At 38.0% G+C, this 17,101-nt stretch overlaps 1 protein-coding gene across 4 annotated transcripts in view; it reads left to right on the top strand.

The window, feature by feature from the left end:
• Positions 1–16,901, top strand: part of LOC127635858 (AP2-associated protein kinase 1-like) — a 45,667-nt gene extending 28,766 nt beyond the window's left edge. For 2 of the 4 annotated variants that reach the window (XM_052116106.1, XM_052116104.1), the window contains 5 exons: positions 652–756; positions 1,194–1,295; positions 1,515–1,625; positions 3,272–3,376; positions 11,070–16,901. In XM_052116106.1, coding sequence (XP_051972066.1) covers positions 652–756; positions 1,194–1,295; positions 1,515–1,625; positions 3,272–3,376; positions 11,070–11,758 — 1,112 coding nt within the window. In that variant the 3' untranslated portion in view covers positions 11,759–16,901. Of the gene's footprint in view, positions 1–651; positions 757–1,193; positions 1,296–1,514; positions 1,626–3,271; positions 3,377–5,174; positions 9,067–11,069 lie in introns of those variants that run through there. The other 2 variants (XM_052116107.1, XM_052116105.1) reach the window with 2 other exon arrangements.
• The last annotated feature ends 200 nt before the right edge of the window (positions 16,902–17,101 follow it).

The following is a 17,101-nucleotide window of genomic DNA, read 5'->3' as shown; positions in this document are numbered from 1 at the left end:
ATATCAGGATTATTCAAAAGATTGTGATTAATTGGAAAATCTATATTTCCAACTGAAGAATCCAACTGAACGCACGTTGCATTGCATCTGCCATTTCTAGTGTTAGCAACTTTGTTGTTGATTATTAGAGCGGTCTAGTTTTGTGCAAGAAACTTTACATGAGGCAAACAATCACATTATCCCGGCCTCGAAGACCAACAGTGGGACCAGTGTGGAGCCGATTTTTTTCCCTCTTCGAACAGCCTTATCAACAGTGGAAACATGCGGAACAGTTCCAAATTTGGCACCAGCACCTTGTTGTTGGAAAAATGGCTTTTGGTCTCTCTAGGCACTCTATCATGGGCCCAGTCAATAAAAGACTAATCATCAATCATACTGAATCATCCTTTCACTCAATGCATGTGTTATTTCATGATGTTGTGTGCTATATCTGCGTTGTTTGCATTGATCTGTTTAAATCCCTTGCCTGCTTTGTAGTGCAATGTATAATTCAAAGACTCGTTGATTATTCTGACTTTCTGTCTGTGCTACTAGCCCTATCATCATTTTCCACCAACATTGCTTTTAAACTCTCCATTTTCTTACATCCATTTTATGCATCTCCATATTTTTTTTTGGCTAACTCTGGCTGTTTTGCTGACTAACTTACAGAGAAACTAATAGAGGGTCTAAAGTCTCCAGACACCTCTCTCATGCTGCCAGATCTGCTGTCCATGGCCGACCCCTTCGGCAGCTCCATTGACGACAACAGATATGGTAATTGCTCTCACTGGCTGTCTCACTGTGTGCTTGCTCTTTTTAAAGAGCTATTCTCTCATAAAGACACATGACACACAATTATGAAAACATATGGAAACTAACAAGGAATGGAAACTAACACAAAATCTAAGAGGTTGTGGATAAGTCATGGACATGTTTGTAGTGTATATACATTATTTCTTGTTAAGCTCTAAAATATTGAATCACCTAAATATTCCTCTAAGAAATTGAGTTGAGTAGAACTTCCTCGCAAGCCATAGTGATGTCTGATGATCAAATCCATCAAGTTCTTTAAAGTTAATTGGTCGAAGTGGTTCACAAATCAGTCTATTTCAGTTAGGTTTCCAGAAATCACAAACGACTTTCTGCCCAAAATGGGTGCGAACCCTGATTACAAGGTGTCATAATTCTTTCCGCTCTCTTTGTTCTCCCAGCTAAAACTGAAGTGTGTTTGGACTATCTGATACCTGGCTTGGAGCCCCCGCAGTCTCAGCTGCACCCTGTGGATACAGAGCCAACATCGACACTGCTGGCAGGTAAAACATTAGACTTCATTAGCATCAGATTCAGACAGCAGAGCCTCTGACCAGCATTATAAACAACACTGTCACAGCGATGACTGAATTTAATTTGTGTGCTTGAGGTCATTGGTGACTTTAGTTTTACATAAGTTTTTAATTGCAAAGGTGCTCTAGAATTCCGAACGATTGCTTGCATCTTTATGTGATTGCTTGCCTGTACCGTCTGTGCTACAGACCCTCTGATTGGAGAAGACTCTCTGCTGGGTGGTTCTCTCACCTCTGGCTCCGCCTCCTGTCTTGATGACTTTACACCTGTATCAGAAGGCACCTCCCAGAGCTTCCCAGGTACAATTTAACATTCTCTTGCACACAAGATTGGATTTAGAGAATGTTTAATCCTCTTGATGGCATTAACGATGGCTTGAAGGCATTATGGCACACTGCATGAAGTTAATGTCAGCCAAAAATATTTAGTTGTTGGTATTCTGTTGATATTTATCCTCCTGAGATCAGAACGTGGCTGCTGTGTGCATTTGCAGGACTAAGTTATTATGTTTCCAGTAGTGTTGTCACGGTTCCAAAATTTCAGTATTCGGTACCGATACCAGTGAAAATCCACGGTTCTCGGTACCAATTTCGGTACCAAACCAAAGTTTAATTTAGACTAAATTTACAAGAAAAAATCCATGGTTCTCGGTACCAAAGCAAAACACAAAAACAAGCTAATTGAACAACACACTATTTTTATTAATAAAGGTAAACAATGCCATTCTTTATACTTATTTAAAATTGTGTTTCAAGTTTTTCCACAACTAATAAATGAAAATAAATTACACACCTAAAAAACACATAACGTAACGTTATGCTAATGATTTACTACACGGCTAACATTGTGTTTATTTAAATCCGACATTCAAATTAAAATATGGTATATAACTCAAAACAGAACCTCTAAATTTGAAATTAATTTGAAACTTACCTGCTTGAACTCTTTCATTAGATCCGGGTGTCGGTCTTTAAGGTGTTTTATCAAGTTTGATGTGTTTCCTGCTTTTGAGAGAAAACTTCGATGACATCGTTTGCAAATTGGTTTTTGATGATCTATGATGTTCCCTTCGTCATCAGCCGCAAATCCGAAATATTTCCACACATGGCTCTTTCCTCCTTTCTTATCAACAAGAGCAGTCACCACAGCAGCGCCGGCGGTCGCCATGTCTCAGCGCTTTCATGAGGAGGACGCAACTTCACGCGCTTCGTGCGTGCATGCGCGAACTTTGACCGGGTACTCGGTACCACTGGTACTTTGTACCGAGACGTTTTTTTTTTTTTTTAGTACCGACTTGGTACCGAAGTACCGAATATTTTGACAACACTAGTTTCCAGAAGTATAATGGTTATTCATGTTTTTGACACGTTACTGACATTACAGCTGATTTTCTGTAAAGCTGAATAAATCATTATTATTTAAAGGAATGGCAAGCATCATACAATCTCTGACAACTATGTTAAAATAAAATTAATCATTATACATTTTGAATCTAAAGACTGATTACCATTGTCCCATGTTTGCCAAACATGTTGAGTGGTCCAGATATCACCTGCAGCCTAAAACTGAACTTTTGGTTGGATTTTAGGAGTGAATGCACTTCACCGAATAGAAAGCTATAGGATGTCCCCTTGCTTCCTATTTAACGAATGACTTAACCTCAAGTGTGCTGTCTGTCTTCACTGGTCTCAGAACAGTTCAAATGTGGACATGTTTTTCAGTGCACACACGTGTGGTCGCACAAGGATAAAGCTGATTATGACCTAGTCAGACATAAATAATGTTTTGCCAGCCAGAAATGTCAATATGAATGTATTAGTGTTGACGTCATAATGCATTATTTCAATGGTGCTTTATTTCTTTCTTCCATCTGTGTATGTTCCCACCACCCACTCTCTTTAATCTTCTACTCCAAACCTCATTTGCACCAATTATCACCAATCAGCTACAGACTCCTGTTTGAACTCAGGCTTTGAGGCTCCGAGGACCGAGGCAGCCAATGAAGATGAATTTGACCCTATACCAGTACTGGTCCCCAAAAACTCCCAAGGTAAGCTTTGCTGAACCAAATCCTTTTTCTGAGAACAAGTGTGCAATTTGCTTCTCTTCTCATCCTCGCTATTATGACAGCAAACTCCTAGTCCTTATGTGCAAAAAGCACATTTCAAGTGTATTGTTTTATTTTTGTCAGTTGCAAAGATTTATACGGGGGTAGATGAGTCATCTTGCACACTTATGAAAAGAGAAGGAAATCATAAACAATTAATCAAGTCTGGTTCCTATTCCACAAAACAATTATAGTTTCTTTGCTATTCCATTAGCTATTCTTGTAGTATTTTTGAGAAAGCAGTTGGGCCCAATTAAATACAAAAAATTATATTCAAATCAATGCTTTTTAATATATTTTACATTTTTTCTAAGTGCCATTTATTACAACAACACTCTGAATATGTATCTTAACTACACATTGTTAAATTACTATTTGAGTAGTACTTTTCACAATACATATTGCTTTGAATCTTGAGTCTTTTGGACCATTTCAATATAAAGAACTGGCTCATTAGAGTCATTCTTTTTGCGAATCAGACCACATTGGTTGCACTGTATGCATGTTGTTATGTGTAACCAGTGAGGTCATTGCAATAGGAAGATGTGTTGTTCAGTTATTGTCTTTTTATTTTTTCACGCCACCATATCTTTCTCTCTGAACACATTCAGTGCAGACTGCAATCTCACAACTAAGATAAAACATAATTTGTTTAGCTATGGTGCTTGGAGATTCAGAAAGTTAAACAACAGTGCAGGAAACTCTTGCTGTGTCCGAAACCAGGAAAATGCTGCCTCTCGAGGCTGTATACGGAGGTAGGAAGGGACCAAGGCACATCTGAATGTTTGTCACATCATGTCTACTTGAGATACATTCATCTGATTGATTTTTGAAGGCAGAATAGATGTATCGTTTGCTGCCTATGAAATCACTCAATCCTATGCGCGCTGTTCCACAGCGGTTGAGCTGAAGAGGAAAAATGGCAACAGAAGAGGCAGTTGATAGCCAATTTTTGTATAAATGTTTTTATTCCCTTTTTCCAACTTTTCCATTTCTAGCGAGAAAATAGTATTGTAGTTATAAAATACACTTGGTTATCGCCAAAACACTCTTGATTTTGTTCTAGATTATTAGACCATACTTTATTAAATGCGTTACATTTAGAGGACACCAGATGGCATTAATTAGTTGCTGGTTCCTAGCAACTATGTGACGTTATGCTGCCAATGTCAAGAGTTGTATTATTTTTATTTGTTTTTGCATTTAGGCCATGTCCACACTAGTACATTTTCAGATGACAGCACATTGATTTTGCCTCTCATCCACACCTGAACGGCCTTTTCCTCCATCAAAAATGGAGACTTCAGGGGGGGAAAAAAAACTCTCGGTACTGCATCCTTTAGAAATGATTACATACGTTTTCAACCGAAATCATAGGTAGTGCTGATGTGCCCTTGGAATGCAGATGTTCAAGAACCATTAACAGAACCAAATGTCATAAATCTTTAAGTCAATGTTTTTTTTAATTAACACGGTTCTTGATTTGCAACCTTTGCAACTACTTAAAATCTCTCGTGATTATGGAAGTGGTGTCTACAGTTTTCTTGAAGCTGAACTTACCCTTGTGTCTGTCTCTCCCTCCCTCTCTTTCTCTCTCTCGCTCTCTCTCTCTCTCTCTCTCTCTCTCTCTCTCTCTCTATCTCCTCTTCTGCTTCACCTTCATTGACTTTTCCTAACCTCAACATGGTTCTCCTCCCCTTTCCTCTGCTCCTAACCTCCCTATTCATCTGGCCTCTTTCAGGAGGTCACTCTCGCAGTAACAGTGGCAGCTCTGAGTCCAGCCTGCCCAACCTGGCCCGCTCCCTGCTGCTGGTGGATCAGCTCATCGATCTCTAGACCTTACCGATATTTCTTCTCTGCTGAAGATGACGACAACTGCTGTAGTCTTCTACCTTTAACCACAAATCCCTCCTGCTGTCCTTTGTCCCGTCCATCAAACTTTTCCATGGTCCATTTCGATTTCTTTATTAATTTATGAAGTCTTCCCTCCTCTTTGATGTCATCATTCTTTTTCATCCCATCACTTGAGTTTCCTCAATCACATCATACGTTTTTTGTTCTTTTCTTGCCATTAGTGTACATCTGTTCTTGTCTTCATCATCATCGCTCATTTGATTTGACGTATTCAGCATTCCTCCCTATGCCATTTTCTTTTCTGATGAATTTTCGTTTCACTTTTTCGTTTGAGTCTGGGGTGTTGATTCTACAGGCTCTAATCCAGTTTTCTGGCATCCGTGCATTTCATATCTGTACTTCCTGTGGACAGGCATACATGAGTGTCACATATTTCATCTGCCTCACAGTCAAGAGTGCAGTTGTTGGCTGCTTAGTCCAACGTGCGCTTCAAAGGGCAGATGTTTTTCAGATCTTCTTTGTTCTCTTCAGTCCAGCTTGGCTTTGCGTACAATCTTAGCTGTGTCTTCTGTGGCACAATGGAAGCTCATCTCCATATAACACACACATGGGTTTTTTTAGACTCATGCAGTTGGTTTCTTGCAATTAAAGTACAAAGTGAACCAAATGTTTACAGAGAAGAATATTTTGGCTGGATATTTGCAGACTGGCTGGTAGGCAAGCACATCTCGCAAGAATTTACCTTAATCCTGGACTGACTGCAGGGTACAAACAGATTTGAGGGCAAATCTCACTTAATCTGTCAAGAACATGTCTGGAAACATTTCACACCAAAATCAAATGAAAGGATTAAGAAAATATGTAATGCATATATAAAATGAGCCCATTTTTAAGACCATAATGATGGTTTGCATTGTGACGATCAACAATCGAGTGATGGAAATAGTGTCACATAATGCCCAAATAATCACCATAATGGTAATTTACAGACATACTTGAGAGAAAAGCATCTGGAATAATGAAAAAAAAAACAAAAGGTATTTTATGCAAAGGAAATTAGTTCCTATTGATTTTCTTTAGATTTTGGGATAGAATGTGACCTGGATATGTTTAGATGAGATTAACTCATTAATATATGAATATATATTATCCAAAAAATCCAAAAGTTTTTCCCCATACACTTTAAACTCCATACAAAGATAGAGTAGAACAACTAGAATTTCCTTATTTCCATTCAACAACACTTGTTACTCTTACCACAACTTCCTTACCATCATTTTCTGTTATTTCTTTGTAAATAGCGCTATTGATGTTGTACGTGGGCTCTAAGCGATGTAAATTGTTGTATATCTGCAGTATCAGACTCTCTGCAGTATCAGAAGTTATTTGTTCCTCCCGTGTACAAAGCATCTGTTCAAAATGTCCAGCAATTCCCTCTGAAATCCCTGTTCCTACACCATAGTATACATTATGAGAATAATTTAAAATAAATATTTCATATACAGTTAAGATTCTATGTGAATATGAATAGTGTGTTTGAGAATGAATGTATGAAACAAGTATCCATATATAAATGCAGATATGTGTATATGAGTCATACAAAACCTATTTAAGAGGAAACTTTATCTCTTTGTTCTGTGTGTTGAGCTGTGTTTGCAAATGTACATTTTCGGTTTCATCTTCTAATCGCCAGATCTTCAGCGACGAACAGACTTGAATAAGAAAAGAGGACAATCTTTAAACCACCATGTGAAGTGCATTTGCACGACCCAGTTTTAAGTCATTTGTGCTGATTGCAAAAAATTGGCTGGATTTGTTTTTGCTTTTTATTGGTTGCCTTCCGCAGACATTTACCATCAACTGGTTGTAGTCTAGAGGGAACGCTGTACGTATTCCATTCATTCTCCCGACTATGCCAACGCTCTTCAAGGGATCAACCAAGCCATGCTTTCTCATACAGTTCTCGTGTATCAGACGCATATCAAAGCATGACATTGTTTATGAATATGAAGTTAAAACATGTCTGTGGCCAATCTTCATATCAGTACTGTACATACGTGTGTGTATGTGTGGACATAAGGTAAATAAATAGCTATTCTTTGTTGTCTAAAATGGTGAGGTCGTTTTGTCTTTAACATGGTTTATCAGCTACGTTCGGACAGCTTGACCCGCAGCAGGCACCTCTGTTTCAAGCACAGGTTCTCTCTCATTCACTGAGAGTCATGAGGCATTGAATTATCTGAATGAGAGCATGGAAAACGCTTTCATTTAATACTGTACCATATTAGCATCCCAACAGCGAGCCAACGGCCAATATTGAATTGAAAGTTCTGTAATCAGATACAAAAAAAGCAGCTTTTATGCTTAATGGAACATACTTGGGGGATGAATCTTTAAAACTCTGAAATGAGATGGAGATAGAAGCTTTATGTTCACTTTAGAAAGATGTATAAGAACAACCGCAGTAGGGCTGGGTGGTATTAAAGATTACATTTGCAATAGATTTTAATTCCTGTATACCTGTGGCTGGGTAAGTAAGCAGCTTTCTGCGCAGCAACATACTTTCCCCACCATGCTGGTGTAAATAAAGAACATGGTGTCTGAGGACGTCGTCGCTATTGTTTGTTCTCCGTTGGTCACTTTATTTGAAGAAGTCCCACTGTCGCTGCTGTGTTTGTTTCCTTGACTTAACATTGCAACCTGTTGCGTCATTGCGCTGCAACAGTAACAATTTTTCCTCTTACGTCATACTCTGGGATTTCCCCGGTGCACATGAGCGTATATGCACATGTGCTCTCTTCAAAAACATAAAAGAATGGCTCATGCATTTACATGGCATTACACAAAGCAAAGTTTATTTAGTTTGTTTGCAGAGAAACCTTGCAACTTGATCCATTAATAGAGAATTTTGTTGATTCGCCATCAGGTGTAGACTATTTTACAATTTGTAATTGAACCGCTTCAAATTTGGCTTGTTTTGCTTAATCATTCATTTGTCATAAGTACCTGTAATCTTTTATTCACATCAATGTCCCAGAAAATGAGATTAATTAATTTGTAAAGTATTTAATTAACTGGAATATTGATAAACTTTTTTTTGGTGCAAATTTTACTTTATTTTTACAGCAAACATAACTTTATTGTGATGTATGCCTTTAAAGTGATATAAAATGTCTCATAGTGTGACATGTTTTTTGTTTTGTTTTTCATACCACCCACCCTTACACTGCGGTAATAAAAAAAAAAAAAGAAGAAGAAGAAGAAACAAAAAAAAGAAAAAAGAAATAAATATATTCTGTATAAATTAAAAGAAAATCAGAACTTTGAGCTCAGAACTTGCACTGCATGACAGCAATCCTCAAATGGAGGAAAACAGATGCTGCTGGGGTATGTTTTTTGTCAGCAGTGATAAATATGAGATCATTCTATATCCTTGCCTTTGTACAGCCACACGCAGACTCTCATGTTAACCTATGCAATCCTAATGCTTCATCTTGTAGCTTTCAGTAGAGGTCTTTGCACTGCGGGTATTGTTTGACTTGTGTTGTTGTGCAAAATCAAAGATTCCTTTTTATGTGCAGTTTTTTGTTCAGAGAAGAAGAATATTTATGACCATGTTTATGCCCAGAGTTGGAACCTCATTGGCCTCTGTAGCAAACACCCCTCAGCCAGTTTTACAAGAGTGATGGGTTCATGTGCACCTTCTTATTTTTGTGAAAACCAATTAACAAAGAAAGGCGTGTTAAATAAAAATGTAAATGTGAATATAAATTGTTTCAGTGGTAATTATTTTTCTATTCAAAGTCTTAACACTCTTAACAGTCTAGTTAATCTTGAGGTGGTAAATCTCATGAAGCCTGTCAAGAACATGTGTGGTTTGTATATTTCAAAGAAAGAAATAAGATTTAGCATGAAGAAATTTTGCGCGAGTAATTTCTTGTAACTGGAATGTGTGAAAAATCACACTAATAAAAGTAATAAAATATTTACTATAAAATATGATTATCATTTTTTTTTGTGATTTTGAGGTAACATTACCCAGACATGTTACTCTGAGCAGATTTTATCTGTACAAGCAAATCTCTTAAATGTGAACCACAGTATATGTGATCACAGGAATGAAATGTGTGTCATCTTACCTCTTGTCGACAAAGAAGCCTCAGTGTTATATGAGATACTATTTGAATGGACTAAGAAACATCTTTACTTTTATTAAAAATAGAAATGTTAAATTATTACAAATTGATCTTTGAAAACACATCCTGCACAGTGACATTTTTTGCCAGAGAGCTAAGAGTAATTGTCAGCTTCACTATTTTATTTACAGCAATGTCCATGCCTCAATTATGATGGGCATAAATGTCAAGTTGTGGGCATAAAGGGCTAATTACATATTGAAAGTTTTAGGTTTTAACACTTTTCTCTTGTTCCATTCACATTAAATAAATTAGCTGGAGGTCTGGCTGATACAACTCCTCCAATAAAATCGTCTATGGAGGGGTCATTGTGCTATTTTCCTGTAATTACTTCCTTTTTCACTGGTACAATGGCAGTTTTTATTTTGATTTTTTTATCTAGTTTGGAAAATGGAAAGGCCAGGGAAATGGCACATAATTTAAAACACAATCTTTTTAACCTCAACCTTTTAAAACACTTTATCTTTTGAATCTGGAACATTAAAATCAAGATAGATTTGAAAGCTTAAAGCATTTAGAAGACATGAAGTGGATTCTGGGATGATACAGAATGCCATATGGCTCATGTTAATAATAACTGCCTCAAGTCTCCATTTAAGCAATGGTGGCATTATGCTATGAGCATGTGAAATTACTTTGAATCTGGCTGCAACACCGAAAGCCATGTAGTTTTGGAATTTGTGTTCTGTTATAATTCAGCTAAAAGGTCAATTTATGAAGTTTAGATCCTCTATAGAGTGCAACAGTCTGGTTTCAGAAGTAAACAGCCCATTTATGTTCTCCACTGGCGAATTTTCATCTATAACTTATAAGCGGGTTAAATTGTGCCTGAACGGTTTGGAACGGCATTACGGCACTTTCGATAAAAAAAAATCTATTTGACACATTCTGTCTCCATTTAGCGAGTGTACTTGTTCAAAAATATTTCGCTCTAGTCAGTTGCAGACGTTGGAAGAGGCAGCATATTCGAGAGCCACGTGAGAATGTTTCGCTTCTTTATTACAGCGTGGTCAGATCTCTGTTTCAAAGAAATTGTAAACCCTTTTGTTAAATGTTAGTCTCAAGTATGTACCCTTTATTAAGCTTTTTTTCTTTTCATCCACATTAGCTCTTAAACTGCCATTCCCTTTCAAATATATCCTTTAAATGCTTCACACGCCAGTGCAACCAAAATTGCCAAGAAGTCTGTAAGTATTTCAACTCCGGTTGCATACTTGATTTTATGGTGTTTCACTCTATAAAATGATTATGATTTTAAAGGAGCTCCTACAGAAACTGAATAAATGAATGACCTGAAGCTTTAAAGCACACAGCAACCTAATTTGGTGTTCTGTAGTCTGAAGATCACCTACTGGCATTTTTTAAAGGGACGTTGCTCTGCACTATTGTACAATAACCAGGCTGAATTGCTGCTATAAGGGTAAGACTTCTCTATGTGAATAAGCTCCATGTCACTCCATGGTCTTGATAAGTCAAGGGACGGGACTTTGTATTGAGATTCATTGTAGCAAATATTCATATTTACATCAAACTCTTTCATTTCAAAAGAGTGAAAACATTCTCAGTTTTCTTGTTCTTTTTTGCAGATGATATGCCTAGTGTGAATGGCTATGATTGTGCCCCAGAAACCAACAGTATCAAAATATTGGAAGCCTCTGCTGAAAGCTGGAAAAGCTTTGTTGAGGATGTGGAGGATGAAGCTCTGCATGCATGCAGTGGCTCAAAGCTGCTTCTGTTGGATTCCGAACTTCTCAACACTACTCCTCTCAAACTCTCGCCAGCAGCAGGCCAAGAGCACGTATCCTCTTCCCCAGATATCTTCTCAAATGCACCATTTCCTGGATGTCGGCGAGATGGCAGGGACATCTTCACAAGTGCCCCCTTTCCTCAATTTCACCAAGCCCATCCACAGCCTGACATCTTCCTTCAGGCACCCTTCTGCAAGAGGAAAGAGTTTTTTGGCCCACCACAACTTCACCATCAACAGCCTTCTACGCAAGTTCCCCACCATTCAAATGTGTGCTCCAATGGCAAAGATCCCATCCTGCCCCATCCACCGGTACACAGTCAAGTTCGCTATCCGCATTGCGCTGAGTCTCCAATGCCCCAACAGCCTATCGCCGCCCACCGTGTGGTCTCCAGCATAGGCCAGCAAGCCGCTGTTAGCTCCGTCCCTGTAGGACCTCTTCACTCTTGGACAGTAGGTGTTCAAGCTGTGATGGACCCTTTCTTGACGGCCCCATTCCAACCACGGGGCCCCTTGGGAAAGCCTTAATATTTGAGAACTTTTGGCTTCTCAACATATGTGCCTCCCAATGGACAAGAGTATGTTAAAGCTTTCAATCAAGAGCTTCTGCTACCCCTAGTGCTTGTCGTTTCTGTGTTGGAAGCAAAACTGGCGTAGTCAGCGAGACTCTTCTCTCCATGACTACCTTAAGACTCCCCATCTGGACTTGGCAACTCTGCAGCACTTTAGCTCTGCTTCACCACAATATTTTGCCTCAATGTGCATCAAGCCACCATACGTGTAGAGTGCTATTTAATCAATTGATTATGATATAGGTCTATAATCCACATGTATCCACTAATACTTTTTTTGACACTATTGATATGGTTTATACAAGTTTTTATATCATATGTAGGAAATTATTCCATACACTGATGCTCATGGCACTGTTTGGGGTTGGAGATCTTCCAGACAACCTTTCAGTTCTCTGAGAAGCTCTTATTCCTGCAAGAACTTTTTAGGGCTCTCAACAGTTTCCTCAGTAACACCATCAAAAGGGAAAGGCTTCGAGACTCCTGAATTATATCTTGAAGTTCCTTGAGTACATAAATTGGATATTTGAGGCTCCTTTAAAGGGTGTTTAGAGCAATTAAATCCAGACTCTGGCCAAGTGATTGTGTAGACATACATACGTGGAGCGGGAAAAAGCACATTCGCCGCTAGAGAACACCAAATGATAAAAATACTTTTAAATTTTTACCGTGTATATTGAGTCCAATATTACAAGGACATGAAGCATAAAATGTGAAAATGAAGGAAGCAAACATGTATTTATTTCTGTTTGTTACAGTCTGTTTATGTATTTACAACCTAGTGGTTTGGTCTAAGGGAACAACTAATGCAGAAGATTTGAAGCTTATGAAAAGGCTTTTTGAAGTACTATGTTCATATCAGAACCTTTGTGACTGAAGTTTTGGATTATTATGAAAGCATGTGTAAAAAAAAAAAAGTTTTTTGCTTCTTGAACCCAAGGTACTGTAGATGTTCTGAAACAGGACTTGAAAAATGAAAGTCTAACTAACGGTCACATCAACAACATAAGTTGAATAAATTGGAGAATTTTTGCAATGGATTATATTACTGTTCTAATATAATCCATATAATCTACTGTATATTCATTTTACTTCGTCATAAAAGCACCTGTGGGGTTTTACTGTTTGGATTACACAACAAAATTCGGTTATCAAATTACATTTTAAAAACTGGCACATTTAGTTACATAAAATCCACAATAAATAAGATCCCGAGTTGTCTTGTTGCTGTGCACAGTCCTTTGACATGAAAGCCATGCATATGCTATTATTGTGAAAAATAACCTTTAAACATATAAAAACATATTCACACCAATTAAGTATTAAATGTACTGTCACAAGTGTAACGCTACTTGAAAAAGTTCTTGCGTGATTAAAACATTTTCTTAGGTGACAAGTTGTTAAGCACTTATGAAGTGCAATAGAAATATCTGTTGAAGTTCTTTAAAGGGGATTCTAGGACAGAACTGCAGCATGAGCTGCCCACAGATTGGTTTTATATAGTGGTCGACCGATATATCGCAGAGGCCAATAAATCTTCCCGATTGGCTGATTTGTTTCTTGAGGGCATGAAAATCGACTGCTTGCATGTAAATGACCAATCACGGTTAATTTTATTGTTATGTGCCATCGTGTTACTATAATAATAGACCAGTGTGCAACGGTCTCATTTAATGACGGTCTCGTTTCATTCTTCCTCTCTCTCTTCAACAGTTCCCTGTAACTATTAATTGCCTTGTCTAATAATAAAAAGGCAAATATCAATAAAACTAATATCATATGCCATCTGCAAAAATTTGCAGTCTCGTTTAAACATGTAATAAACATCACAAAACTTGAGCAAATCCAGCATCCTTTACAGTTGTAGTCAGATGTTTACATACACTTAGGTTGTCATTAAAACAAATTTTTTAACCACTCCACATATGTAATATTAGCCAACTATACTTTTGGCAAGTCTTTTAGGACATCTACTTTGTGCATGACACAAGTAATTTTTCCAAAAATCTTGTCTACAGACAGATTGTTTTTCACTTTTAATTGAATATATCACAATTCCAGTGGGTCAGATGTTTACATACACTAAGTTAACTGTGCCTTTAAGCAGCTTGGAAAATTCCAGATAATGATGTCAAGCTTTTAGACAATTAGCCAATTAGTTTCTGATAGGTGTACTGAATTGGTGGTGTACCTCTGGATGTATTTTAAGGCCTACCTTCAAACTCAGTGCCTCTTTGCTTGACATCATGGGAAAATCAAAAGAAATCAGCCAAGACCAAAGAAAAATAATTGTGGACCTCCACAAGTCTGGTTCAACCTTGGGAGCAATTTCCAAACACCTGAAGGTACCACGTTCATCTGTACAAACAATAGTACACAAGTATAAACACCATGGGACCACGCAGCCATCATACCACTCAGAAAGGAGATTCATTGTCTCCTAGAGATGAATGTTGTTTGGTGCGAAAAGTGCAAATCAATCACAGAACAACAGCAAAGGACCTTGTGAAGATGCTTGAGGAAACAGGTAGACAAGTATCTATATCCACAGTAAATCGAGTCCTATATCGACATAACCTGAAAGGCTGCTCAGCAAGGAAGAAGCCACTGCACCAAAACTGCCATAACAAAGCCAGACTACAGTTTGCAAGTGCACATGGTGACAAAGATCTTACTTTTTGGAGAAATGTCCTCTGGTCTAATGAAACAAAAATGTTACTCTTTGGCCATAATGACTATCGTTATGTTTAGAGGAAAAAGTGTGAGGCCTGGAAGCTGAAGAACACCATCCCAACTGTGAAGCATGGGGGTGGCAGAATCATGATGTGGGGGTGCTTTGCTGAAGGAGGGACTGGTGCACTTCACAAAATAGATGACATCATGAGGAAAGAAAATGATGTGGATATATTGAAGCAACATCTCAAGACATCAGCCAGGAAGTTAAAGTTTGGTCAAAAATGGGTCTTACAAATGGACAATGACAACAAGCATACCTGCAAAGTAGTGGCAAAATGGCTTAAGGACCACAAAGTCAAGGTATTGGAGTGGCCATCACAAATCCCTGACCTCAGTCTGATAGAAAATTTGTGGGCAGTACTGAAAAAGAGTGTGAGCAAGGAGGCCTACAAACCTGACTCAGTTACACCAGTTCTGTCTGGAGGAATGGGCAAAAATGTCAGCAACTTATTGTAAGAAGCTTGTGGAAGGCTACCTAAAACGGCAATGCTACCAAATACTAACAAAGTATATGTGAACTTCTGACCCACTGAGAATGTGATTATAGAAATGCGAGTGGTGGTGGCATAGTGGGCTAAAGTACATAACTGGTAATCAGGAGGTTGCTGGTTCGATCCCCACAGCACCACCATTGTGTCCTTGAGCAAGGCACTTAACTCCAGGTTGCTCCGGGGGGATTGTCCCTGTAAGAAGTGCACTGAAAGTCGCTTTGGATAAAAGCATCTACCAAATGCATAAATGTAAATAAATGAAAGGAATAAAAGCCAAAAGAAATAATTCTCTCTACTATTATTCTGATATATCACATTCTTAAAATAGTGATCCTAACTGACCTAAGGCAGGAAATGTTGTCTATGATTAAATGTCAGGAATTGTGAAAAACTGAGTTAAATGTATTTGGCAAAGGTGTATGTAAACTTCTGACTTCAACTGTATTTACTTCTAAAGCACATATTCTATTAGCCTCTCCTGAACAGTTCCCTGTCACTTTTAACTTCCTTTTCTAATGATACAAGTAAAATATCATTAAAACTTCTATTATATACCATCTGCAAAAATACAGATATCTTGTTTAAACAGATGCAATTCATGAACCTCACGAAAATTAATTGTTTTCTTCCCGTCGAGCACTTGTCTGCTATCCTCCTTTGAAGCGTGTATTCTATCATCCAGAATCAAAACTTCAGGATTAGAATCAAAAGTTCCTCTGAGTCACAAATCATGATGGTCAGTCTGTGACAATCCAAGCAGGCAATCTGGGCTGTGTAAACTGACAGAGAGTGTGTGAGAGCAGCTTCAAAGTAAAAGCACTTAACGTGTGCGTTAAGTAAATGTCTTATTCACTATGCACTGTATGTGCAGTTGGTTTGATTCAGAATTTTTTGAGAAAATGCGATCGCTAACGTGGACATGCCATCCATGGTTGCTGGACTATGTGTATACTGTTATTTCCTTCTTCCTAATATATTAACAATTTCTTCATGTGAAAATAATTTACTAAAATTTGATGACTAAACATAAATCATAAGAAACGGCTATCTACCATTTTAAAGGGTAACTAAACGCTAAACCAACTTTTTTTAGTTAATGATCTGTAAGCATGGGGCTTTATTAGTACTGGTCATTGATTCAAGTAATTTTTTTGACATTTGTGTATAAAGTGTTTCAATTCTACAATATAAGGTGTAAAAACGTCTGAGTGCTGCCCTCTTCAGGTTGAACGGTGGCTACTGCAGTTGAATTTTCCTATTGGCTGTTGCGGTACTTCGTGACGTAAGCGGTGACAGCTGACGTAAGCAGGTTCCAGCTCACCACGCCAGATTCATGTACATGTCGTCTTGCGACCGTGTGAGGAATAACAATAACATGGAGTCTGACAGCAGCTGTCAATTAATCCGTCACTACGAGTCTCAGGTGCCCCCCCCGCTCAGCCCCGCACTCGGTTCGTTCCCTCTATCCCCGCCGGGGTCTGCCCACTTTTCCAGCATTTTCAAATATTTCTAGTGGGTGGAGTCAGACTCTGAGCAGGTGTTTAGTTACCCTTTAAAATGCAAAATAATTTTGTTAGGTTATTAACCAAGGTCAAGTTTTGTGTGAAATTGAGTAAACATGTTGCTAAATAAGAGTTTATACTATTTTAGCAATTTTATGTTTATGTTATGCTAGATAGATTTTGGACACCTACTTACTGTAAAATAACTTCCAGAGTAGAATTACCATGTATTCTTTAACTCAGATTTGATGGTAATTTATCAGTCTCTTCTCCAGTATCTTTTGACCCATATACCCATAGGCCTTACACAGGCTCATTTGTAAATACATTGGTACCAGTCTTTGAATGTAAAACAAGGACATCAGTAATAAATCCCTCTGCTTGAGTCTCTGCTATAGGTTCAGTTATTTCTGACCTTGATTTAAATATTTGAGCTTTATGTGTATATACTGCTTTAATATGTACAGGACTTGTAACAAAAAAAAATCTAAACCCTTTCTTTCTTATCTCTTATGTGGCACATAGTCGTTTTTAAATAGTTTTTCCAGTTACTTGCGACCAATAGTCCTT

This window comes from Xyrauchen texanus, chromosome 43, assembly GCF_025860055.1.
Source record: "Xyrauchen texanus isolate HMW12.3.18 chromosome 43, RBS_HiC_50CHRs, whole genome shotgun sequence".
NCBI classification, from domain to species: Eukaryota; Metazoa; Chordata; class Actinopteri; order Cypriniformes; family Catostomidae; genus Xyrauchen; species Xyrauchen texanus.
The sequence above is the reverse complement of the archived record's forward strand: the minus strand, read 5'-3'. Positions and strand labels throughout refer to the sequence as shown.